The sequence below is a fragment of the Lathamus discolor genome, chromosome 6 (assembly GCF_037157495.1).
Source record: "Lathamus discolor isolate bLatDis1 chromosome 6, bLatDis1.hap1, whole genome shotgun sequence".
NCBI classification, from domain to species: Eukaryota; Metazoa; Chordata; class Aves; order Psittaciformes; family Psittacidae; genus Lathamus; species Lathamus discolor.
In genome coordinates, this window is record NC_088889.1 from 50418896 (window position 1) to 50446078 (window position 27183).

Below are 27183 nucleotides of genomic sequence, written 5' to 3' on the forward strand. Positions count from 1 at the left end.
CCTGTGGGCCAAAGTGTGGACTGCTGGTCACAAAAAATGTGATTCTTAGGCTGGAACAAGAGTTGCTGAATTTGCTGAGTCAGCCATCACAAAACCCCGATAGAGAAAACAGCCAGAGGAATAAGCTGCCTATTTCAAAAACTTTAAAATACAACTTCTCAAGGTGCCTTTGTAAAGTCTCTTTAATATGCTATGTCTGTCCTGCTACAGCCACTTAAAACATCGTGAAGTACAGGGCATAAATGAAACACCCTTAAGGTATCAGTGCATAAAAAGGAAATGTTACATAAACCAGTACTTAAAAAAAATCCTTTCCTTCTCCTCAATGTGTAGGTATAATTCATGAAAAATTAATGAAATCTACTAAAAGACTTCAAGTTCTGAAATACTGGTTTTATCATAATTTAACTTACATGTGATCTCTTTGGAGGATAAACCTCTGAAAATTCTTTATAATTTGTCTGCTGTTACTACACATATTTGACATCCACATTTTCAAATGCATTTTCTACATACTTCAGTTAACCCATCAGCATGTTATTTAGTTACTATCAGCACAGCATTAACCAATGTATGCAAGAGGGAAGTCCAGTTCTAAGCCCTGGAAGTGTTCAAGGGCAGTTTGGATGGGGCTTTGAGCAACACGCCTGGCCCATGGCAGGAGGGTTGGAACTACATGATCTTTAAGGTCACTTCAAACCCTAACTTTTACTGTATGATAGTATGCAAAACGTTGAACTCCTGCATTCAGAAACACATCATCTTTTTTGGCAAAAGCAAAAGCTTTTACTTTGAATAGAAGCTATACAAATACAAAAGAAATTTTGTTAACAGTTCTTGAGTATTTACTAAGTAATTATTTGCTGTATCTAAATTACATGGTTAATTGGTCTCATGTGCACCAACTTTCTGGGAGCAATGGACTTGCTACTGAAAGATGTATCTAAGGACTTACACAGAGTGTGAGTTTGAGACCAGTATTTAGGTTAAAAAAAAACAACAAACCATACAAACAAAAAACCCCACCTTTTGTCTCTAAATGGAAGATACTTAATGGCTGGAAACAATAAAGACAAAATACACCTTTTAGATGCAACTCCCGCAGAGTCAACATTCTTTATCATATTTTTAAAATATTGCTTTTTAATTGCTATGTATTTACTATACAAGTTAAAGCTGGAACATTAGTGTAAATATAGTTTAAGCTTTTCCTTATCACTCCCTTAGCCACATCCTAACTGGACAAAATTAGCCTCTTTGTGGTAACTCTGAAAAACAGAAAAGCCACTTAAGTTTCTGTTAAAAGCAAGTAACTTCCAGACAGAAATCATAAACTGTCATTTGAAGCCATCATGCAAGCAGTCTGTGTTCCTCTTGTTTTCATATTTTCATTGCTGTACTAGCAGACAGAATAGGATTGGAGAGGGTGTACTCTTTAGCTCTGTGCTTCAGCAGAAATACCTGTGCACTGATTGTTCAATTAGGCTCATCTTGGTAAATTAATCCTGGCAGCAGCTCAGTTTAACAAGAGAGCACAGCCAAAGGCACCATACAATATCTAAACCACTATCTTTTGCTTGGTGTATCAAGAACACATTTTAAGTGAAAAGTCTAACTAACTCATAGGAGGCCAAACCTTAAAGTTTCAGTGAATGCACTGAAGCTTCAATAAAACAACAAAACCCACCACAAAAACCCAAACTCCCAAAAATCACAACAACCAACCTTCTCACATAGGAACTCTGATTCTTCAAATGTCACATAAACACGTAACACAGTTAAAAGAATGCACAAGCACACATACAGATTAGGAATGCTTTCCCGAATCAAACATGAAGATATGTAAATGTTTATGCATTTTTTTTCTTTTCTAAAAGTATAAGTTAATGCCTAAGGCCTGTCTTGAGCCATGTGAAAATATACTTGCTATCCTCATGCAAACAAGCCCAGATTTCACAAAACAACAGCAAGAAAATACACATTAATGTTTCTGCTGGCTCAAAATAATCAACAGTGTAAAGCCAGACCAAAAAGTCTGCTGGTTTGTTAACGCTAAAACCTGTTAATTATGTTTTAAAATTTAGTTTCTATTTATAATACAAACCTCCAAACTTTTGGTAAGCATTGAAACCTGCTTTGATGTTTTTCTGTCTGTTTGAACAGAAACAATTATCAGAATTCAGTGTGAACTTACCAAAATTGCTTTCGTTGTTCTGAAACTGCATTTCTACAAATTATGTATTGAGAACTCCCCAACTACCGAATTCTAATAACTGCCATCCTAAATCTGCATGTCTTAAAGGAATTAACACTTTTCATCATACAGTTCACATAACATTTAAGTAAAAATACTTTCCACACTGACATCTAGTGAAGTTTTACAGTAAGAATAAAAAAGCCTGTTCTAATATTTTGCACTTACAGAAAGCTTTTAATCTTCCGAATTACCTATATTTTCTATTGCTACAATTTGCAACATGATTATACATCATGCACTATTTTATTTTGAAAGATATTTTGCCACTATTTTAATAAATAACATGTTTACCTGCCAAAGGTTCAAACATTCTGATCAGTACATTCGAAAAAGTTATAAGATATGGTGTAATTAAATTTAAAACATCAGTAGCAAAGTTACTTTTCTTCCTATCATGCCAGATGTACTGATAAGGGCTAAACATCCAATATTAACAAAACAATTCTATTACATTCACTAGGAATTATGAATGCAAAATATTTTAATTCATACATTTTAGCTTTTAATAAGACAAATCATCTCTCTTCTCTATGCAGTATCCAGAAATCTTGTATCCCTACATTCTTTCTGTGGTCAATGAAAAGAAGAGAGATTCCCCTGGGAATACCTGAATCAGTCTCCTGCTCTAAGTCATCCCAGAGCTTGGTAGGCTTTATGAACAGTACACATAGTCTTTGAGAAGACTATGCAGAAGTGAGGGACTGTTAGAGAGCTTGTGAATTGCTTGACCCCATAGCTGCCGTATATGCATAGGGACAACATACTATCTCAGATACCTTCTACTCTCCTCGAGCTGCACTCCAGGGAGGCAAGACATGATGTTGTACCAGTTACAACATTCATTTCAGCACTCATTAAGTTTCTAAAGGCAAAGTCTCGTTTTATGCCTCATCGAGAAAAGGCAGTTAAGCACTGCCTGACAACATACAGGAGGTTCAGTGCTGACTCTGGGGAAAATGCATCACCTATGGAATCACAAGCAAACCTATAAATGCTTTCTGCAGTGACAGATATTTGAAGAGAGACAGATTACGCATTTTCCATTCTCATTAGTGATCGTACTCTAGATAAAAGTTTGGGCTGTGCTATTTCAGACTGCTGCACAGCTGAAGTTTGCAACAGAACAAACTGACTCAAGTCTTTCTACCCTCAAAACACAAAGAGGAAGACAGCAAAGGTCCATTTAAATAGAGATTGCACCTTAGAAGAGAAACACCCCTGGGTAAATGGTATTCAACACTTCCTTGGTAAAAACTGTAGTGGACCTGTAGACTTCTTCAAGTCCAGAAAGTGCAGAAAATCATGACCTAAGAACTGAGACTCCAGAACTTCCTTTTGAGCTCTGGTCTGCTGACACCATGGCCATTGGTTTCATGAGATGAGTCTGGAAAGCTGGATGTTTTCTGGTGCTTGACGGAGGTGAGGAGAAAAACCACTGGATATTAAATTATGTTTTGGCTAAAAGCTGCCTGAAGCTAAATTACACACTCGTAATCACTTCAATTGCAAGGCACAAATACCACTAATTAATTGTGGCAATGTGACAGGATTTAGAGGAACCAAAATGAATTCTTAATAGTATATAAAATGTAAAAAACTGACAGCTATCAACATTTCATGTACTTAAATTAGTTCCACTTGCAGTGGCATTAGAATGAGTTTCTCCGGTTAACAACCTTCTCTTCATCTGAATCTAATCTTGACAACAGGAACTCCATCAAGAACTATGAAATGGAAAAATGGCTCCTGTTTAAAACAAGGAACTCTTAATACTTGCACTTTATTTTGTATTTTGCATTTCATCACAGAGAAGCTCAATAATCTGAGGTAAAGCTGCCATATGTCCAGGTTCATCCAACCACAGCCCTTTCTTTCAACACAGAAATCTTGTCCTGGCAAAAAGAAAAAAAAAAAATTAAAAAGACAAATTTGGCCATGTGCCTGGAATTTCCAGATGGTGGGCAGCACAGTCAGGTGGCAGCTTTAATGTGGCTGCTTGATGTTTGGAAATCCTGAACAATGTAAATCCACTGGGACTTTTGTGCATCTGAACAAAGAGTTACCTTATGGGCAGAACATACCTAGCATGCTCCCTTTATTAAGTACTCCCAAGTAAGATCTGCTAGATAGGATCCAGAGTTGTCCTGTATTTCCTAGCCATAAATACGATAGCCCTCACATCAATTACTCATTCTAATGCAATCTTTTAAGGGCATCCATAACTTCATATGCATATAAGAAAGCAAATCCAAAATAGGCAAATAGCACTCGGCACACGTTAGTACACACATCTGAAAATTTAGAACTAGATTGACAGAGATCTAGCACCTCGTTATGTAGCAAAATCCACAGCCTGAATTAGACTTCTGGAATTCAAAAAAAAAAAAGGGGCAAGAGAAGATTTAGATGCTTAGAAAGAGGACACACACTGTGAAGCAATTAGAGCAGCAGTAACTACAGACAGACATGAGGAAAGACTGAAGAGTTTTTAAGAACTAGCCAACTCACCCTGAGATTTGAAAAGATACCTCCTTCCGGCTAGGATTCATAGTCTTCAGCCATCTGAGTGAGGCAGCACTTTGTTCGTTTTAAAGAAAAGAACAAATCCCTCGTTTCAGAGAATGAACAATGTCCTTACAAAATGGAACCCTACTTCAAGATGCTTAATATCAAATACTCGTTTCATAAAAATACAGAAATTCTAAATTGCATAGAAATTAAAACCCAGGTTTTCCCTACTTCACATATCTAATCTAACCACTAACTCACAATAACATTTTCTCCCTCGTTCTCCCAATTTCTTAATTACTCCATACTGAGATGAATTTTAAAAAGAAAAGCTGGTAATGCCTGTAGCTCCAGGCAATCTACAAATTTACAGTTACTGAATGTTCCCCAGAGAAAGGACATGTGCCTTGAAACTCCCATCCACATCCTCTCTCTGAACCAGGGGGTCACAGGAAGTTTGTGTGAAGCCTCACAAGTTGCACTCACAGCATGTTTACCAGAGCTCCCATCTCAGCTAACACAAATTGAAGAACATCTATGTAATGGAGCCTAAAAGATTTTCTGTGTATTTAACAGATGCCAAGCTATGCAGCGCCATGAAAACTACGGTACTAGAGAGCCTGGCCAAAAGCAGAATTCTAGGTACGTAAAGGATCTTCAGTCTAAAAGCAACACACATCCAGGTAGCTGAGGAATGGAAGTTTTCAGAATCAAAACTCTCAATCTGAAACTTTAATTTTCCCAATCTTTATAAAAGACACAAGAACTCCCTGCCTCTTAGATACATGCCATTTTTGACTGAATTATGTTTATTAATGTATCCTTAAACACAGGATATAGCATGACATCACAGCATAGACAGCAGAAGAGCCTCACAATTTTTACAGCAGTAACCATGCACACCTGGAAACTCACAGGCAAGGGCTTTTCTTCACAAAAAAGACTTATTAAAAAAATTTAGACAAGGATTCAGTTAAACACTTCATCACAATTATTATTTAGCATCTGTGGCCAAACTCAGTATCATTAACAATGTATTTTCATATACATCGCCAAAAAATTATGCTGGCAAAATATTGCAAGACTGAAACTAAAGATCCATTTAAAAAAACAGATATTTCAAAGTTAAAAATTAGTACAGCTTCAATTCTTCATCAATAAACACACATATTACCAAAATAACCTCTGTATTACTATTAATATCATCCCATCCAGATTTCATGAGACAGTCCCAACTTTTAACAACCACATCGTGATTTTAAGAGCCCATAGCTGTTTCAGGGTATTAATTGAAGTCTTCTGGTATTGAGAGGTCTCCTGGTTTCATCAGAACAGGCTAGATAACCTTGGTCTTATTTTTTTAAACATTATACAAGATGGTATGAAAGGATAATCACAAGCAATACATCATCTCCAGGCTCTCCTACAGTGCTTTAAGCTGTTTGTGGTGACAATAAGCAGTAGGTCTAGGTGGATCCAATCACTGGAAATCATGCAAAAACACACATACAGTGTCAGCCTCAGAACGGGGAAACAAAAATCTTACTGAATTCCCAGACTGACCCTGTATTTGTCTTTTACAGAAAAATGGTGGTTAATGCACTAAACTGAAACAATGTTTGATAACAATGTCCAATGAAAACATACACCTCTGTCTGACACCACAGCCAATTCAGCAAGCTGCTGTTTAGAGACAAAGTGGGGAAATCATCTGAGATAAAGCAAAATGGATTAGCTTTTGCTGAAATCAATGCAAAAACATGAACCCAACTCTAGCAGCTGAACCTCAAAATCTTCAAGAATAGCATGGATAAAGAGCTCATTTCCATACAATCCCTCTGGACTGAACTGAAACAAGAAAGAAAATTTATGTCTGAACATCTGGTACCACCATAATACAGAGTATGAAAAGCTCTGCTACCCTTTCATTTCTGTGCCATATTGCAGGACTGAAATTACTACCTTGGATGAATCTGAACCATGGTCAAAAGATGTAACAAGTTCCAAATTTCCCCTGCCAACAGAAACAAAGGGCACCTGCTTAGCCATCAATCAAGAGCCAGGCTGCCTCGCTTAACATGCAATTCTAAAACCCTCCACAAAGCAGGCCATGCTTGAAAGCAAGGTCTGCACTTTAATTTAGTAAAATGTGCTTCATTACATAAACAACTGACAAAGATGGGGTTTTTTTTGTCCTGTAAGCCATGATAAATGTATGTCTCACACATTCTCTAAAGCACGAAATAACATTTCACTGTATTATTTTCTTAATTTTTGGAGGACCTAGGACCAAACTTATTAATGAATTTAGTCTTTGAAAATCAACTAAATCTACTTACACAAGGAAATAAGCCAAATTTTGCCTTCATAAGACTTGAGACTCACGCTAACCTGACCTGCTTAAGGAAAAATGAAAGAAGACAATAATCACCAACATCAATCCCCTGCCACACTGTGCTTGTGTAATTAGCTTACTGAAACCAATTAAACACATGAACATATATTTATAAATAAAGAAATGCTAAAATGATAGATGAGAAGAGTTAATTATTCTTCCAAGTTCAGTGACACTAAAATGATTCCAAACTCTCCAGAATCACAGAATTCCTCAGACACAAACAATGGATTAAGTAAGAGCTTCTCTACCTTCAAGCCATCTGCTAGATTGCCAATAAAGCTCCAGGGAAAGAATATTTAGGGCAGGCTTCATCTCACCTAATTCTATCCATCTCAACTTTTGACTTGAAGCACAAAGTCTGTATTTAGGCTCTTCCTACTGTCAGCTGAACAGAGATGGGCAATTCTAGAGAAAATAAATCCCACTTTAACATATGTGTCAAAAAACCTAACTCATCTGCACCTGAACTTAGGCAGAGGTTTATCTCACCCACAATTTATTGGTCAAATTAAATATAAATAAATTCAGACAGAGACATAGGAGCCGATATTCATTTAAATTTCACTAAATTCTAATAATACAAATAACCCAGAGTATTTTGAATACTAACAGTGTTAATTTAAATTGACCTTAGCATGGGTAGGGAGTATTAACACAGCAGGAAGTCTAGAGAATGAGTATAAATCCATGTGGAACAAAATCAAGCAGAAAGCCTGCAGAACACACAGGATAAGTAAGTGCATGGAAAGATCTGGGCTGGCAGCAATAGCATTAAATCCACTAGTTGTCATTAGAACAAACTACACCACCGTGGGCTTTGCCAGTCCAACCCAATCACAATGACTTGGCCTATCCAGATTACTCCTTGAAATGGTGAAATCAGTTAACTTTTGGTCAGACCTTTACATCCTGCTGTAATACTGTTTCCTATCTCAGTTAAATTCTTAGTATCTTTGATAGCTTTGCAAATAGAGCAAATACTCCTCTTTAACAGATGCAGGTCCTCAAATAAGATACCTTGCAGTAAAGCAGCTCTATCTAGCACTAGTAGGTTGCAATATGTTTAATGATAGGGACAATCTGCTGACTTCCACAACTATAAGTAAAAAATAGCATTATTTGTGTCATTTTAAATGCTACGGACATATTCAAAGGTTTAGGTTATTTTAGTTTTAAATCTTCACCTCTTATGAAATACATTATTTAAAGGAAGAAAATTATGTGACATATATAAACACAAGACATTGTTCAGTAATCATACTAACTTTACAATAACCTTTTAAATTACATTTAATTCTGTAACACTTTTTTCTTTCTTTTTCCCCCACCCCCAGGGAAGAGGGGTGTAAACCAAATAAACAAAAAAACCCCACAGATCAAACTTCTGCTGGGGCACAGAAATCCTATCCAGGTGGAGTTCATAGGCAGGTAAAACAGAAGCAATAACCACAATTTTAGTTTTAATACTTCAGAGCACGCCTAAGTGTACAACTCCTGTAGACATCCCTCAGCGAGTTTACATAACGCAGCAGTAAGAATGTGCCAGCCAACAACACAGCATGGTCTTGCCCAGTCACTCACAAATGTATTCCCCTTTTTTGGGTGGATGTTGCAACCTCATTCAAGCACTGCGCTGCTGCTGTTGTCACCATCTCAACTCAAATGTTTGAAACAAACTGCAAGCTGTCTGTGAACCAGAGTTAATGTTCTGGCTGCAACACAAATGCATTCTAATAGGTGGATACCACTTCTCAACTATCCAGCTATTATAATGAGAAAATACTGGACTGATACCCTGGACTTTCCTAAGGCAAATGCAAGTCATGTTCTCCCCTGATATAAAGGCCTCATGGAAACTGGTCAGTCTTCTGTTCCTGTTTCTTCCTACACTACTTCACCCCAACTCAAAACACTTGAATTAATGGATCTCACCTGAGAAAACAGTTTTTTAAGTACTCATAAAAAATTAAATAATTCCTTCTATTTGAATTAATTAACTTATCTTTCCCTATGTAAAGCAGAGCAGTGGTAATTATCTCCCTTTTATAGACTGAGAAAGTGAGACTCACTAGAACTCAGTGACGTGCTCACAGGCAGAGAGGACCTGCGGCAGAGGAAATGGAGGCAAGAACCTGAATGATGGAAAAAAAGCTTCCAATGAGATCAGTGGAAGTTATTTAAACTGCATGCTGCTATGGGTCCCCTAACACCACTCATGAGCTGCAAGACACGATGTTAAAGGACAACACCAGGAACCCACCAACAATATTCTAAAACTGTAACACTGAGCATAACCAACCGCCAACACATTTAAACCACTATCAACCCCACTTATGAGAGCAGGTATAAACCAGTGAAGTGTCAGAATGTCGTAAGTGACCATATTAGCTTTCTTTCTCTTGCACTCCTCATTCTTTTCTTTTTCAAAGGCCAGCAAAGCTTCTGGGATAATCCTCTACACACCATATGTGCTCTTCTTCCCAACTCCAAGCTCTAGGATTATAAAATGAAAGCCGAGATCCTCACAGTTATATCATTTCACAACTTAGGACTTCAAGACACCAAGTAAATGCAATGCATGAGAACTGACAATGACAACATTAACACCTTGCAAGTGTCTATAAGCAATATCTCACGGATAAACAAACGCCGATCAATTGGTAAAAAAGATTAGCTAAGGAACTCAAAACACTGCCATTCCCTTTACAGAAATTTTAAAGGCAATCTACTCAGTCTGCACAAAGAAAGCTTTACATTCCCAGCACACCTACTTATGAATATGCTTCACGCGACCACCATAGCTCCTTTTATACTGTTTCTGGGTTTACAGTTTTATTGCTCATAAAGGATGGATGTCACTCTGAAAGAACACATCAGGTATTTTCATTTTCATTTAGATTTTAATTCCTAGAGTACCACGCAATGGTCATATATATTTTAATGCACAAGAGCAGATTCAAGGATGAAACTCATGCAGGAGAAAAGATTGAACTTCTGTCTTTTTGACTCTTTACTGCTTCTACTTCCTGCTTCACTAAACCAAAAAGCATTATTATTCTCATCTTTCAGCATTCTGCTTTTGGGGTGCACTCAATTTGCACAAGACAAAGGAAAAGTGAATAGGACCTACACAGTTTGTAAACACTGGAGAGGTCAGCATTGTAACAGTCATACGTAATCCACAGCAGGAACTGCCTGCAGACTTCAAAGGTTAACTGGTATTTGGTTTCCTGACAAAATGACCTAGAGATTCTAGCTTTCCTAAAAGTGCTTCTGCTGCATGTCACCCTGGAGGAACCTCCTCAGTCCTATACCCTCCCCATATTCCGAGAACCTATTTTGCAACAATACTTCTTCAACAAAGCAGTTTTTGGAGCTTACAAACTCTATTTTACTAGTCTAATTGATTTGCTGATGAGGTGAAAGTCTGGATTTTCCCAGGTAGTTAATATGCTGCTTCTCTTCAACACCCTGCAGTAAGTACCAGTCAGTAGCACAGACCATTCCACATGTCCAAGATTTTTGTATCCAAAATCAGATCTGAATCAGCAAGCATCTACCATGTTTTGAGTGTCAATAATAGGCACATAGTAAATATTTTTTTATTATGTACTTAAAACATTTTCTGTATATTTAATAGAAGTCACATTTTCTGTAAAAAAACTCCTTAAATAAGCATGTCTAGTCAGTTACATACTCAATAAGAAGACAGACAAAGGGCCTAGTTTTCCATTTAACAGTAAAGGCATTTTGAACAACGCCTATACAAACATACTCATTTTTTCTCCATTAATTCTACATGATTTTCCCAAAAGCATACCTGGTTTTCTATAACCAATTTCCATTTGCATAAATTCTTCCCAGAAAAGAAACCATTGCCTAACCTAATGATTTCTCTATTAATAGACATTTTGGCAACGATAATGGAGAAATCCTTGATTACTTTCAGGAGAATTCTGACGAGCCTAAACAGGCACTTACATCAATAAGAGTCTCAGGGTAAGCTCATTTTAAATGCAGAACATTCAGTATGCTGAGGGAACATGACTGATGTAGGTATCCTGAGCAAATTAAGGTGTACCCAAAATGATCTAGTTTTGTTGCTTTTGCAAGAGATGGGTATATATGAAGCCCTGATATTCAAAGATGCTATACTAAATGGGTAAAATATCTGAGATGCTACCATCCCCTCTTCAACTGTAGCTCTAGGCTCTGTCTCTTTCTCACACACATCATCTGAGCCTTAGCCCAAGATGCCAGGCAATGGCCCAAATGAACAAGAGAACAGAATTCCTTTTGTAGTCCCTTCCCACACCCACTCCAGTCACAGCTGTAGGCTCCATCTCTCTCACAACCCTAACCCTCATCGTAGCCCAATGCATCACCACTAAACCATACTCCCTCAAAAGTCCAAAACACCATTTTCTCTTAAATTTTAATTCCTTTATCAAGCAAAACGCTTCAAAAGCCAGTCTGACGTAACATAGGCATTATCACTAATGCAGCTTAACCCCTTAGCCACTGAAACACAGACACTAGTTCTACTATAACACTTCCTTCAGAATATCACTGTCAAGTGAGAACTTGCCTACTTACGTGATTTTCCTCTCAGTACAATGAGAATGGTTAGACTGAAAAAGGACAAATACTTTTGAAGGGAAGGGATCCTGGTTTAACATTTCAAATATAGTAGAGATAGACCACAAAAGGACTGTCTGTCTATCTAGCAGTTTAATTATCAAGAAAACAAGTTTAGGAGTAACTATAATATAGAATCATAGAATCATAGAACGGTTTGTGTTGGAAAGCACCTTATGATCATCAAGTTCCAAACCCCCTGGGTAGGGATGCCTCACACTAGACCATGTTGCCCAAAGCTCTGTTCAACCTGGCCTTGAACACTGCCAGGGATGGAGCATTTACCACTTCTTTAGGTGACCTGTTTCAGTGCCTCACCACCCTCACAGTAAAGAACTTCCTCCTTATATCTAACCTGAACTTCCCCTGTTTAAGTTTGAACCCATTACCTCTTGACTTATAGCTATAGTCCCTGATGAGGAGTCCCTCTCCAGCATCCATGCTCACAAAAGGGGGGATACTATAGTTCGCAAATCCTTACAACATGATCAGAAAAGACACTTGGTATTACAAATCCTAGACTACTTTTGGATGTGTTGCTTAACTTTATGCAACCTCAATTTTTTCAGCAGTAAAATGGAAATAATCCTGCCTTTTCTGACAGTAGGGCTATAAAGCTTAATTCATTTAAATTCTGTGAAAGTCTTTTGAGCTTCTTTTATGAAAAGTGTTATTTAATTAAATATTGTTATTATTCCAAAGGAGCAACTGTAAGAAAAAATTCCTATTTATTTTATTGCTTATTGCAAATTGCAAATACCTGTCCAACCCTCGAAAAGGCACACTTGAACCTGTTCTCATAAGGATTTACACTAGCCCAAGTGTGTTCTATGAGAAAAGCATATTCTACTCAAACACAGAAACATTTTAACCAGTGACAAATTAAACAGATGTTATGACCATCTGGATTTTTAATAGCAGTTTTAAATTACTTAGATTAACATTCTTTTCCTGAGTTTCATGCACATTTTAAGCTAGTTTCTCTTTATCAGTTAAAATACACTCTAGTCTCTTTTGCTGTCTTATTTAATGAATTAGAATGGTTCTTAACTCTGTTTTTATGGACATAGAAACAGATATTAATGGCACATATTGCTTTGATTTGTCTTTCTGCAAACAAGCTCAAAGTTCATGCTGCTAGTTCTCACCCAGTACTGCATCATTCTTCATTAAAATTTAATCTATTCTCAAATAAAATCATAAAGAAAAAAGAAAAATAAAACCAAAAGAAATGCTGTAACCTTAAGTAATAATAATACCAGAGCAGAATCCAGATGTCCTATTCTAGCTTTCAGAGCTTAGGAACTCCAGGGTGTAGTAGCTTCCCCTCAGAGCTTTCATGTACTACTATCTATTTCAGTAATGCTTCCCTTGCTAATAAATGCTGGGACAAGTTGCCTCATAGATCTAAATAAGCACAACTATTACCATTTTCCCTCTGCTGCGGTCACAGTGCAGATCATGGAGGTCAAATGTAGTTCACTGAATATGAATCAGACCAAAATACTGACAGAAACACAACAGGCAAATTCTTGCCCCTATTGTGATCCCCATCTGGTTGGAAAAAACAAGGCTCCAACTGGTCCTAAATGCCTAGGACTGATAGGAAATAACTAAGATAGGACTGGGGAAAACATTTCTAAAATTACTCTCCACTGTCTATGGGCTGTGTAAAATACAGGACTGAACACAGGTATGCCACAAAGTGCTTATCTCAGCCAACGCAAAGCCAACCCCTGAAAAGCATCTGACATTGTATACTCCATGCCAAGTATTGTTTGGAAACAAAACCTTTCAAAATATCAGTTTTCTCAATCTACATTAGTCTCTGTCTACGTTAGTCTTAGTCTACATTTCTTATTCTCTGTACTAAACGTGCTACGCTTCTTTCTCAGGATTCAGAACTGCCATTTATAATCATTCAGCCTAAGTAAAAAAGTTTTTCTATTACTTATGTTGATCTGTTTCACAGACAGTAGAAGGATTCATCATTGTGTCAGCCCCTTTATTGCCACCTACACTACTCACTGTCCAAGAGCCTCAGCTGCAGCCCAGGGCCCAGTGGTGAAAGGCAATCCCCAATACCTATAGTTTGCTTGTCCTAGCAATCCTTTAGAAGACACTACATATACAAAATGAAAAGTAAAGAAAACCATTTCAACTACCTTGCCATGTAGTTTGTGGACATCGTATCTTATTTGAGCAAATTCACGGAGTCCAAAAGATCCTCCAATAAGATACAGCTGAAAAACAACAAAATGAAAACAATGTGTTAGGACTATTATGAAAAAGAACACTTTGCATAGTTACAAAGAGCACTCAGGGAGCATCCTGACCCAATTCATTTATCAATGGACCCTACTATTCTTCCAACAGAAACACCAGGAGCTGAAAAAAAAAATCAGCTGAAAGGTATGTATAGAAGAGTAAGTAGATATAAAGTCAGAGCCTTCTTCCACTCTCTAGGTACAGATTTCACAAATTTCTCTTATATACCAAGACAGCTGCTTCAGGACTCGTATTTTCTAGGGACTTCCTCTCCTCGAACCCCTTCTTTTCTCTCCCCACGTGGCTTCCTGGCGTAACTGCAACAAAGGAACCTTTACCTCACCACTACTGGATTTATTCTTATTATTTTCCAACTCTATGGGGAAGTAACAATGCCACATTGACTTACTCTGATGTCTGTCAGTAAGAGATCTAACTAAACATCTGAACAGACCAGCTGATTTGAGCTGTGGTTCAGTGATACATTATCACATAGGCTAAGAAATCATATCCAGTACACCTACACTTTTATTATTGCCTCCTTAGCTGTCTTGCAACTCTCTCCACACCTGTAAAGCTTATGAATACAAATAATAAAGGAAGAAATGAGTGGGGGGGAAACTTCATATCCATATAAATTGTTCAATTATTCTTTATTATGACAGCAGGAGATCATAAAACTGTCAATATTTTACAACTAAAAATGACAGACCAACAGATGATCAAGTTTTGTTAACAAACACCATTAAGGAGTTGAAAATTAGTGTAGAAATCTAGCTACTCTGTGGAAGAATCATACTTCTTGCTCTTCTCTGACCTGACAGACTGTCTGCTGTTCTCTGTTAAGGCAGACATACAGGAGGCCAAAAACCTTCCCTTCTAAAGATGTAAATCTAAGGAAGGTGGAAGCATGAGAAAGCTCTAAGGACCTGAGCGAAAAAAAAACAAAAAAAACCCACAAAACCCAAAAACAAAGCCAAACAGCACCGCATTTTATCATCACACATTAGTGTTACAGTCCTTCAATACAGGCTGTTGCTGCACTGGATACTGCTTTCTACACAATGCTGGTAGATTTCTTGCTACATATTAGGTTTGCAGCTATGGCCTGTGTCCAAGAATTGTTATAATTATGCTGCACAGATAGTCAAAAATGTGTTTTTCCAAAAAGTATGCTATCCAATGTTCAGGTCACTGAGACAAAAAGCCATATTCATTCAAATTAATGAGGGAAGGGGAAGAAAGGGGGAAAAAAAGGAAAAAAAGCCTTCTATGTTTATTTTTTCTAAAAGTTGCAGGACTTGCAGGGCTACGTTATTTCCTATCAAGCAGGTGAAACTACTCACCAACATGTGAATGCAGTGCCCACACTCACTTAGATACTAGTAAGTTACAGACTAGTAGCCAGGAACTAATGTACTCTGTTCACAGGACAGGAAACTCTTCACCAATAGGCAGGAGTTACAGGCCCACAGTCTCTTTTTGGCATGGCCCCTTCAATAAGCCTAAGAAGCTAGCTGTTAATTAGAAACAAACACATCAACATTCTGTGATATGAACATCCAGCTGCTAGGCCACAGAATACTGATTTCAGAAAGCCAATCAGAAAATCATCATGTGCTAGCAAGTTAACTTTCAGTGACTAGAAATTTGACCTACCAAAAATCGGATGGCACTGTACTTGCATCATAACTGTTCAAGGAATTAATGACGCTCTTGCAAATACTGAATCATCAAAATACAAGACAGAAAAAAAAGGTGTTTGTATAAAGGGGAACAGTCTTCCTCATATATCAGTATTTTGGTAAGAAAGAGCAACAGGAAAGAGAAAATCAAGTATTCAAAATAGTTAAAAAACAAAACATTAGTCAGGATTTATTCAACCAAAGCAGAAGATTTGTCAGCTGAACATACGGTAATGCATAATGCCAAAAGTCTCAAGGATCAGACTGTAATTGAATTTTAATATGGTTGACACCTCAGCATAAATATTCATTAGCTGCTTTTCACTAACTCTTAACAAGTATTATGCTAATTAACAGCCATGAGTTAACTTTGAGCCCTAAAGAACAGAAATCAGAAGTGCTACAGACAAGTTTATGGCTGTTACAAACCACAGTTCATTGCCTTTGCGTATATGTTGTTAGAGTTGCTATGGCAGGGCAAAAGCAACTACACTAGAAATGGTTTAGCACACAGTTATTAAACATGGCAGAAAGTAGCAATTACTTGTGACAACAACTGAAAATCAGTTTGCCTAACAACAAACTTGCAGGGAGTATATACCATTATGAGATGCAATATGAACAAGTGGCAGACCTTTAACTGGCCTGCTCCCCATAACCCTACTATTACTTAAAATAATGAAAAGGTACATTGTGGCTTACAAAGCCATTCTCCAAGCTAAAAAAGAATTCTTACATTCTTTACCTTTGATCATTTAAAACTATGTAACATACACTGTAACTAAGGCAAATTAGTAGAAGGATTTTTAGTGAAATAAGTCATGTGCTACTTATTTTGTCTCACCGTACCCTATCACTTGCTTGACAGCAACCATGTGGTTACACAGTGCGTTTTACATTGGCAACTATACGTAAAATAAAGAAGTTGCACACACACACCTCAGTTCCTATAGACAGGTTTTATCCTGTGACTAATTTTACTCACATCACCTTTATACTATTGGGGGAAAACCCCACCTGGTTTCTGATGTACTTTTGCTCTTCATGCAGCATAAAAAACGTAACTAGCCTGGCAAGTTGGCATATTTCGCTTATCAGGCATTACAGGTGTAGTTAGTTGCCTTTACACTTCCAATACTGCAATGGTTGATTTACCGTATGATGAAACACCAGTTAGGCTGCATCAAAACATGCTGATGCTGTAAGAAATTATAAATAACACTCAAATATTACACAGTGCAATGCTGGAAGGTTAGGATTAAGATCTAATAATTTTCAAAAGCACAGAATATACATAAAAATATAAGTAACATGTTTGCAAGTTTACCTGACCAATTTTCTAAAGAACCAAACACGATGTCTAAGATTTCATTGTAAAACCAGACCAGAATGATTTAATCAACAAAGAATATATCAATATAGTTATCCGACAGCCCTGAGCAGGAATTGCTTTGATCTATACAAGCCAGAGCAGCAATGCACAGCTATTCAATCAAATTTTTGAAAACTCTGTTCAAAAGCCAATAAAAGAAGGTATAAACAAATTTATGCAACTATGATAGCATTAAAGGTACTAAAGGACTTAGTGACTGACAATGCATTGAGTGCAAATATCAGTCTTGGTTTAAGTCTCTCTCATTTTTTGCATTAGAAGACGTCCTCACTACCTTTGTTTAAGTTGACTGCATTTAAAGGGAAGAATGTACATTTGCAAACAACAGCGAAGCATCAGGAGTCACCAGTCAAAATAATTAGAAGTGGGATAAGACTCAAAAGGTCCAGCAACATTATCAGCTTGTTTGGTTTTGCATATTCTGCATGTCTCACAGACATTTCTAGTTTTCCAATTTGTAACATAATCTCTATATTAATGAATGCACATGTGAAGGGCCTAGAGCACAAGTCTTATGAGAAGTGGCTGAGGGAACTGGGGTTACTTAGCCTAGAAAAACAGGAGGCTCAAGGAAGACCTTCATCCTCTCTACAACTACCTGAAAGGAGGCTGTGTGTGTTGGTCTCTTCTACCAAGTAACAAGCAATAGAATGAAAGGAAATGGCCTCAGGTTGCACTAGGGTAGGTTTATATTGGATATTAGGAAAGATTGCTTCACCAAAAGTATAGTCAAGCACTGGAACAGGCTGTCCAGGGAAGTGGTGGAGTCACCATCCCTGAAGGTGTTTAAAAGATGTGTAGATGTGGCACTTCGGGACATGGTTTAGTAGTGGATCTGGCAGTGCTTGGTTAACAGTTGGACTCAATGATCTTAAAGGTCCTTTCCAACCTAAACAATTCTGTGATTCCTTGCAAAACACTCTTCAGTTAAAAAAGCACTACAATGGACAAATTTGCTCAGTGCAAGCCAAGGGAAACAGTGAAGCCCTGTATGTTCCATCCACTAGTCCAGACATAAAGGAAACAGTAGAACCTATTCAGGACACCATATAAACAACACAGGTTGGCACCATTCTAATTAAGTCAGGCTCAAATTCACCCTCCAGTTAACTGAAAAGGAAAAAGCCATGCCACATATAATGAAAATTTAAGATATATTTTCCTTCATTCTGATTTTAGAATCATGAAATGTTATGGTATTGGTATCTGAAGAGCACTCAAAACTGGGAGTTAAAAAATACCTGCATTATTTAATTGCAAGGGAACTATTCATTTTGTATGCTTCAGGATGCTGGAGCAAAAAATGTTACTATGTAGTGAACATCGCCTGTTTAGACACTTGAATACATTCAGCAGACTGATTAAATGGTAACAATGTCTCACTTTTTTCTTTACACCTGAAGTTTACCATAAGAAAGCAAAAAACAAAACATACTAGTTAACCAGTACTTAACACCAAAGCAAACAGCTTAACAGCACTGTTAGCACAACCCCCATTAAAGATCTCACATTGGATTATTTCTTTATGTTTCAGTGAGTACACGAAAAAACTCTACAATGTTGTAATGCAATTATGCATGCATAAAAGACTTGCACGTTCCAAAACAAAATGAAAGACAGGATGTGACATTGGAGCACCATCTGTCACATACACTCAGAAACCTCAATAAATGTTTTATGTAAAGCAATGACATCAAATTCTCTTTAACAACATTCTTTTAAAAATTCTATTTGTTCACTTCTCCATTGGGAAGTGTGTTATGCAGCAAGTTACGGATGGCATCAGACTGATCCCTTCAACCACATCTTAGGATGGGAAATACTTAAATTTGTCACCAACCACAATGAGATGGTCACTGGGGACTCATAACAACAGTAGTAGGGACTTAGAGCAGATCCCTACTTCTTTAGTTTCCTGCATAATATGAAGCTGCCACTTTCAGTTCCTTGGGTTAACAAAGTAACAAGAAATTAATCCCTTAGCAGCACCAGCAATTTGCCGTATTACAGGCATCCCTGTTGTTAGCGAAAGCCATTCCTACTATAGTACCAGTTGTGAAAGCCAGATTACAAAATTACATTCTCATAAATCCCTAAATTAACCAAATCACAGTATTTAGTGCTGGCAACACATTATGCAGTGGTGGAAAATGTCATGATATATATGACTGGAGAAGGAACATGATACTTCTATGATCTCTTCTTCAAGACTGCTGCCGCAAAACCCTCCAGCTATTCATTAGGAGCTTCAAAACTATAACAGTCGTGAAATATTTTATTTTAGTTTGCAGTGGTCACAGTAAAAAAGGTTTTGGGGGTTCCTTTTTAAGGAACTGATACATGTACAGTGCAAGACTGGTGAAAGATGGCAATTTGACAGCCCAGAAGACTGAAGTCTCCATTATGTTCCTTAAATAAAGTAGCAGGACAAACTGCCAGTCCCAGGAAAGACCCAGGCAACTCATCTTAACCTGAAGCGCCCCCCTCTGCCAGCTCTAACTCTCAAGAGTTTATTCTCCCCGGTCATTCCAGTACTTGTCTCTAATGCTGAAACTGCCGAGAAGAGAGAAAAACAGCACAAAGTCTTCTCAGAAACTTCCTAAATCATCTCCCCACCGTCGATAGGAACAGAAGGGGTCTATCTTTTCTTCTAGTCTGCAACAAATGAAATCATTTTTAGTTCTGATCAAAGGCCTCCTTCGGGGGAAAACAGAAACCAAAACAATGAATCCCTCAGTAGTTACTTCGTTCAAAAGCTCAGCAAAGTAAGAGAATGCACTGACTTACCACACATACAAGAATTGACAAACTGTAGAAAGACGGAACTGCATTATATTCAAAAATGGATGATACATGCTAGTGGATGATACATATGACGTGGATACGAAGCTGGCAACCCAGGCCAGCAGCTAGTATGAACTGGAGCCAGCTGTAGCTGACTGATAGAGCAGAAGAGTGTAGTTTTCACAGCGTGCAGAACTCAGCAGAATATTAAACTGGACCCAAGTTTATCGATATCAGTTTAATTGGCTCAGTACAGAGAATGTTCAAAGCAATTATTTCTGAAATTGCAAATACGAATGGCTATGGGCCAGAGTATAACAAAACCTGCCCATATCCTTTCAGTGCTACTATTCAATGTCTCAGGAAAAATCTAAACCTCTGTTTACTACGATATCCATTTCGTAACAGGTTGGGAAGCACAAGAAAGATCATTTAATAGAAACCAATATAAGAACAGTGCAGAAGAGACAGAAACCCATATGTTCCTCAGCACAAGCATGAGTGAAAAAAAGGCATTATCAGCCACAGTATTGTCATCTTGCACTATACACATTGCTTGGGCTGGTCAGATGACAAGAGAATTTCACTCGGCAGCTGCAACTGTTTGAAAATTAAGTCTGTTGTGGTGGTCAAGCTGCAGTTTCTGAACACCACCTTCTCTTTTTTCATATGCTTCTAAAAACCAAAATCTTGATTCCTTATAAAACTATCATTGTGATTACTAATTGGCTCAAATCAAGCCAAAGTACACTACGATGGGAAACTGCTCACATCTCATGACATCCTGGTGTTCTTGTAATGTGTTAGGATGAAACTTGCATTAAAGAACATAAAAAGAAACCACTACTAGTCAAGTAACACTTCCCAGTTGACAATGATGGACAGGGATGAAGATGAAATGTACTACAGAGAAAATATTAATCTTACACCATTACCTTCACCACCCTATGAAGAGGGTGGCTAAAAGCGCTAAGTGAAAACTGGCAATTCTGTACTTATGTTCCTGTTCTGAGGATCAACACAGAACCTCAGCTCCCCTGAGTGCCAGTTAGTCCATTCTAACAGCAATAAACAATGCAAATACATTCTTTATGTTTTAAAATGAAACAGAGGGGATATCTGGAAGACCTAAAGAGTGTCTATTTGTTTGTCTAACATTTATCTGAAAAGTAGTACTCAAAGATTAAGAATCGAATGTTTAAGGAGTTGATTCAAAATATGAACTCCGACATTTTAAGGCCTGTCAACTGAAAGATGGAAGTCAGCTAATTCAGACTGAACAAACTAGGGTCCACAGAGGCCCATTCAGCTTGCACACACTGGCTTCCACTCCTGCACAAACAGTTCCAGGGGGTGGTTTTGTCTGAACAGTTCCACACTCTGCTGTGGACTCAAACACACACAGACAAACAGGAGATGCAAAGCAGAAGCACAGCAGAGGTCAAAGACAGATCTCATCACAAGCTTAGAGACCCAATATTTATAATACAACCCAATATTTATAATATAAGTCACTGAAACATAAAAGCAACACGCTGTGATTTGCTGACTGGGAGCAACCAATTTGAAATTGTAAACCCAGTTTTGTATTTATTGCTTTTCTACGCTACAAATGTAATACTTGTGACTTTTACAGTCAATCACAATTTATCTACAAACATTAGAAGTCAGAATTCTCTTCTCATAGGTAAATGTTAACTTCTAGTCATCTCTCAAAAGCATATTAACATTTAAATCAACTGTTCTGCATACATCAAATTTTATTGCAAAGCTACATAAAGTAATATTTATTAATAAAAGTGCTGCAATTCAATATTATGAATTGTTCAAGGCAATAATGTGAATAATGTTAACAATAACACCGACATATCTAAAAGCGAAAAATGCTGATTGCAGTAATCACATAATAAACAATATCAGAACAAATATTAGAACAATAAACAGTATCAGAAGATAATAACAGTTTCTATGCATAGACACCAATGGCAACAATAGATCTCAGAAACATCATTATTCCTGAGAAGAATTTTCCATATTTCCCAGTGTCCAGGTTTTATGAGCAGATCCTCCAGAATCCATGGGAAAAAAATGTGCCTTGTATTCAGCATAGCCAAGGACTCAGAATTCAGCAGGTTTTTATGAAATTAATTAAGAATGTTGTATTTAGATAAATCTGTGGCAATGTAGCTATTTAAATACATCTAAAGGATGAAAATATCACTTCCCTGCCCATTAATCTTGTAAAACTTTTGCTTTCAGTAACTCACAGCACCAGAAAATTTCTGAGCAAGAGTCCAGATGACCCTGACTTCACCAGTGAACAACACTAATCCAGAGACATTTAATTTCATATCCTGATGTCTGGGAAAGGCATTTTGTTTGGTGAGAGACAACTGGTTTGTTAACAAGGGCCTGAGATGCCACTGACCTTCTCTAATGGTGACTGGAAGAACTGACCACATCACTTCAGCATTGTTAGGGACTCTCAAATCTGACCTTTTTTCTTGTCCTGTACATGATGTGCATTCTTGGAGTCTCTTGACAAAGCGTTTATCAAAGTAAACTTGCACTTGCAAGGCAGCAATGTAGATGGCATTGTAGTATAGTCTGTGTACATAAACACTGATGGAAGCAGATTTTAGAAACACGTTTCTTCACAAAAAAAAAAAATAAAAATCACTGTTCAAGCTTCCTTCATCTTCTCTTTTGGCAACACTAGCACAGCACACAGAACACCAAAGACAAGATCCAGGAAGAGAAGCGAAGTACTTGTAAAAGTACAGTCAGTACAGGACAGAGTGGGGGGGGAGGGAGAAAAGAAGCAAAAAACCCCAAATAAAGTAAAAATCTACAGCTATATAAATATGGAAAATGTTGCAGAATACTGCAAATTTGAAACTTGCAGCACTATATATATTACTTTTTTCGGAGTGCAATAAAAGTCAACAAATGAGCCTCAGACTACATTTGCTGTTTGCTAAGATGCTGCTTCAGATCCTCAGAATTTCATTTTTCCCTTTGAACACAGTGACAGCAGAACTGGAACTGCATCTATGCATTCATTTTGCAACTTACAGAACTTACACAGTATGAAAGATCCTTGTCTAGAGTTGTCTAGAGACAGAACCACAAATGCAAGTTTTGGAAAGTGGTGCGAGCATATGATAAAATGTTTTTTTAATACGTGTGTTAGAATATTATTGCTTTGCAATTTCAAAATCCAAACATGTTTCCTCAATGATCTAGAATCACCGTATCATACCTGCCTGAAAATATACATTTATCTTGTCTAAAAATGTAACTTCCTGCAACCTTTAAACATTCTAACAGCACTACAGAAGTAACCTTAGATGTTCAGTGTCTCATAAGAAATGTATGACACTGGATCCGCTAGCTGTAATACCAAAGAGCCTTGCTCTCTCAGGATCTTACAGAAGCATCACAGCAGCAACAGGATATTAACAGACTCACCAATTCTGGTCACAGAGTCACAGAATGGTTAAGGTTGGAAGGGACCTTAAAGATCATCCAGCTTCAACCCCCCTTCCATGAGCAGGGACACCTTCCACTAGACCAGGGTGCTCAAGGTCCTCTGAGGAATATAAAAGAACACTGACTGAAGCTCTTCTTCTGTAACAGAACCAAGAACACTGAAGAGTTGTAAGATAAGCTTCAGTATAAGGAAAGAGTTCCCATTATCATGACAGGAAATGGTGATGTCAGTATAGCTGACAAAGACGGTTTAGGTTACCACAGAGGCAGCACAGCTTTCCAGAATAACAGCAATTTTTTCAGATACATCTGTAAGGTCACTGGAGTTCATCCCAGCATCTACACAGATGTTACTATCTTTACCAGTGCTTTAGGACTACTCGCCCTGTAGCAATCAAGCTGTTACGATATTCCATGCCAGGCTACATCACTCTCCCCTGCATACTTACTGTTTTATGCCATGTAGAGATATCTATAAGATTTACAGAATTAAAGGAAACATTCACAAATTAAGGTTTCCTGCAGGTTTCATTCTTACCTCCTATAGTCTTGTTGATGCTCACAAAGAAACACATCTATCTTCTCAGAAAGTATGACTGAAAATTGTGATTTACACATCTTACTCTGAAAGCTGTTGTCAGTTTTGAGGTTTAAAGATCAACCAAGAATGTTCCTTTTACACTGAAATATTCTAAGAGCCACAAGCCCAAAAGAAAAAAGAAAAAAGGATCAAGATAATTTACACTAAAAAGAAGTATTTTAAATGTATATTTGTGCATGTGTGTGTATAATGAGAAACTCACCTGTCTCTGAATTATGTTTTCTTTAACTATCACTCTAACTTTGGAGCCTTTAGAAAAAGTAGCACAGGGATTTTTTCATCTAAATATGCAGTGTAAGAAGGGAAGACATGAAAGCCGTTTGATTTTTTTTTCCTTTGAAAAAGCAAATATGGTACTGGTGAAAAGTCCAGCAGTACTAAACAGTAAAGTCCTGTAAGTTTCTAGTGAAAGAAACGATGCAGAGGATGCAAGAATCTAACAGAAACCTTTGGTTTCAGTATTATCAACAAATTCAGTAGAATTTAAAGGGTTAAAAAGGCATGCTCCTTCTGATTCTGTGTATAGCTACACTGTCGTTTTTGCTGTAACTGATCTTTTAGCACAATTCTGTTCAGCTTTAGAGATGCTTTCAGAGTTCAACAGACACCTGGGAAGCTGACAAGAATTACATGAATTTTCCTTTTTCTTACACCTCGGGAAGCCTTTGGGCAGCAACACAGAAACATTCTGAAGCACTGAGAGGAGAGAATCATTTTAAGGCAGGGAGACGTGAACCCTTGGAAAGAAATATAATAGACTATTTCTCTATATAATATTGTCTCTGGAGAAAAGAGCTCTGCATTAACAGAAATGGAATGGAATTAGGCAGTACAAAGTCAAAGAAACCAGCCCCAAAGATTTCTGCTATAACCTATGTCAGATTGTACAAAAACACTAGGAGGGCCAAAAAGACAACCACAGGTCTACCTTAGCCTGCGAAGCTGAAGTCCTAGCACCAGCAGTGAAGGAGAACTTAAAAAATCTATGCCTCTGCTGTCAGACAGCTGTTAACCTCTCCTTAAAAATCCTAAGCATGTACCACGAGTGCACTTTCCTAATGAAGAGTAGTATTTTCCTTACATCTTCTCTGAAGCTCATTTGCTTTGGTACTTCTTTCCCAAGCTATGGAAAGCAATCACCACTCTCAGTACGCGATGTACAGAACTTGTCAGCCTTTTCTAAAATAAACTAAGTCAATTCCTTCAAGCTTTCCTTAAAGGTGGAATGTCTGCTGTATCTTTTATGTTGCTCTAATCCTGACTTTACAGCTTGTCTTTGTCATCTCTGCAACGGCGCCATAACACTGGGAAATCACTCCAGCTGAGGACTTTGAGAGTCCTGTTTCATGTTTTACATTACTTTTGACAAGTTTCAGTGTCTTACAATAACATCTCTGTCTTTTCACAGTATTACAGCTCACAGCTGAAGATGTCCCTGCTCACTGCAGGGGGGGTTGGACTCTGAAGGTCCCTGCCAACCCAAACTACTCTATGATTCTATTATTCTGCAAGACACATCCCACCTAAGATACCTTTTCATTTCAAAGGCACCCAATAACTACATTTTATCATGTTTTTTTAATCCTTTTAAAGTCCTTACTCTAGAACCTCTGTAGTATGACTTAAAAAAAAAAAGGGCTTACACTTTTCTAACTCCAACAAGTGTCACTGTCCTTTGGGCCACTCCATTTTTTCTGCAGCATGCTGCTTCATATTTGAGGAGAAAGCCAGTAATTTCTTTAGTAGTATTATTAAAAGCTAGAATTATCCTTTAACCTACTCTTTATCCACTTCTTTAGTGGATACTTCGCTTACTTTATCTAAACCGATTGTATATATGGAAAACCAGACATGAATTGCACAAACAGAAAACAACAATGTCCTGCTGCAGTTTTTGTTAGTCTCCCTGAGTTTTTATGCATAAGTGCACCCAAGTTGTTAATTTTATTCTCTAATGAGCACAGGTACTTAAGATAAGTGCAATTTATTAAGCTGCCTCTCTTATAATTGTGGTTTATTCCTTTGACTTTATTGACCTTTTCTAGCCTCAACTATTCTAAGTAGTTCTGCCTCACGTGTCACTTCTAGAATAACTCTAACCTATCAACTCATTTAGCTCAAATTCTTTTATCTGTATGTACAAATTCCCAGATGATCACTGCTGCTGCGGCTTGAAATCCACTGAAGAGCTGAAGAAAGTTCGACAAACACGCAAGCAGTGCTTTAAATCAGAAACACCAAGACCTGATCACCAGAGAGGCTGCTCAGGTATTGGAACAGGTTTCCCAGGGAAGTGGCAGAATCACCATCCTTCTAAATGCTCAGAAACCGTGAGGATGAGGCCCTCAGTGACATGGTTTAGAGGTGGTCTTGGCAGCCCCGGGTTAACCGTTGGACTTGACGATCCAAAAGGTCTTCTCCAACCTCGTTTCAACGATCCGAAGACCCGTTTTCCTCATGCCTCTCAGGGCACACCGCAGAATCCTACCTGCCGCTCCCCACAAGCGTAAAAGCGGCGGCACCGTCCCGCAGCTGACTCAAACCCCGCTCCTCCTCCAGCCACCATAAATTCATCACCCGTTCTCCCATGACATCGATGCGGGATCCTGCGCAGGGCACCGGCCCCATAGCGGGGGACGCGCCGCCAGCCCTGAGGCGCCGGCGGGAGCACCGCACGCTCGGAAGCCGCTCGGAGACTGCTCGCCAGGCCGCGGTGGGGCATGCCGCGGCCCCTCCTGCCCGGTGCCGGTACATCCCCACATGCTGCTCACCAACAGAGGGACCCCGAAGGTCATGGTGCGGCTCCTCCACAGCTTCCGGAGCCTCTCCATCGCCCTCCTTCTCCATAGGCCCCGTACGGCGGGCTCCCGACTCCGGCCCGGCTTCAGCGCTTCCGGCGGAGCACGGGTCCGACGCCACAGCGGCCCCTCTGCCGCGGCAACACACCCGGGGAAGACGGGTTCCGCGGCCGTATCTGCGGCTTGCGCGGCCGGTTACGCGCCCGTGGGTGTCTGGTAGCAGGAGCCGCCTTCGGAGGGCGGGCCTTTGTTTGCCTGCATCGTTATCCCTTATCCCAATTGTACATTTGAAGTGCAAGAAAAGTGCTGAAACAAACATGCTGTTCCAGAAAGGAATGGTAAATCAGGCTTTTAAAATGTC

The 27183-nt window shown here is 38.4% G+C and overlaps 1 protein-coding gene across 1 annotated transcript in view; it reads right to left on the reverse strand.

Moving 5' to 3' along the window:
* The window catches only part of LOC136017984 (cytochrome c oxidase assembly protein COX16 homolog, mitochondrial), a 48340-nt gene extending 21384 nt beyond the window's left edge, over positions 1–26956 (reverse strand). Inside the window, exons 1-2 of the mRNA XM_065686796.1 lie at positions 26796–26956; positions 13967–14044 (exon numbers count right to left, since the gene is read on the reverse strand). Coding sequence (XP_065542868.1) covers positions 13967–14044; positions 26796–26855 — 138 coding nt within the window. The 5' untranslated portion in view covers positions 26856–26956. The remainder of the gene's footprint in view (positions 1–13966; positions 14045–26795) is intronic.
* Positions 26957–27183: the final 227 nt, after the last annotated feature.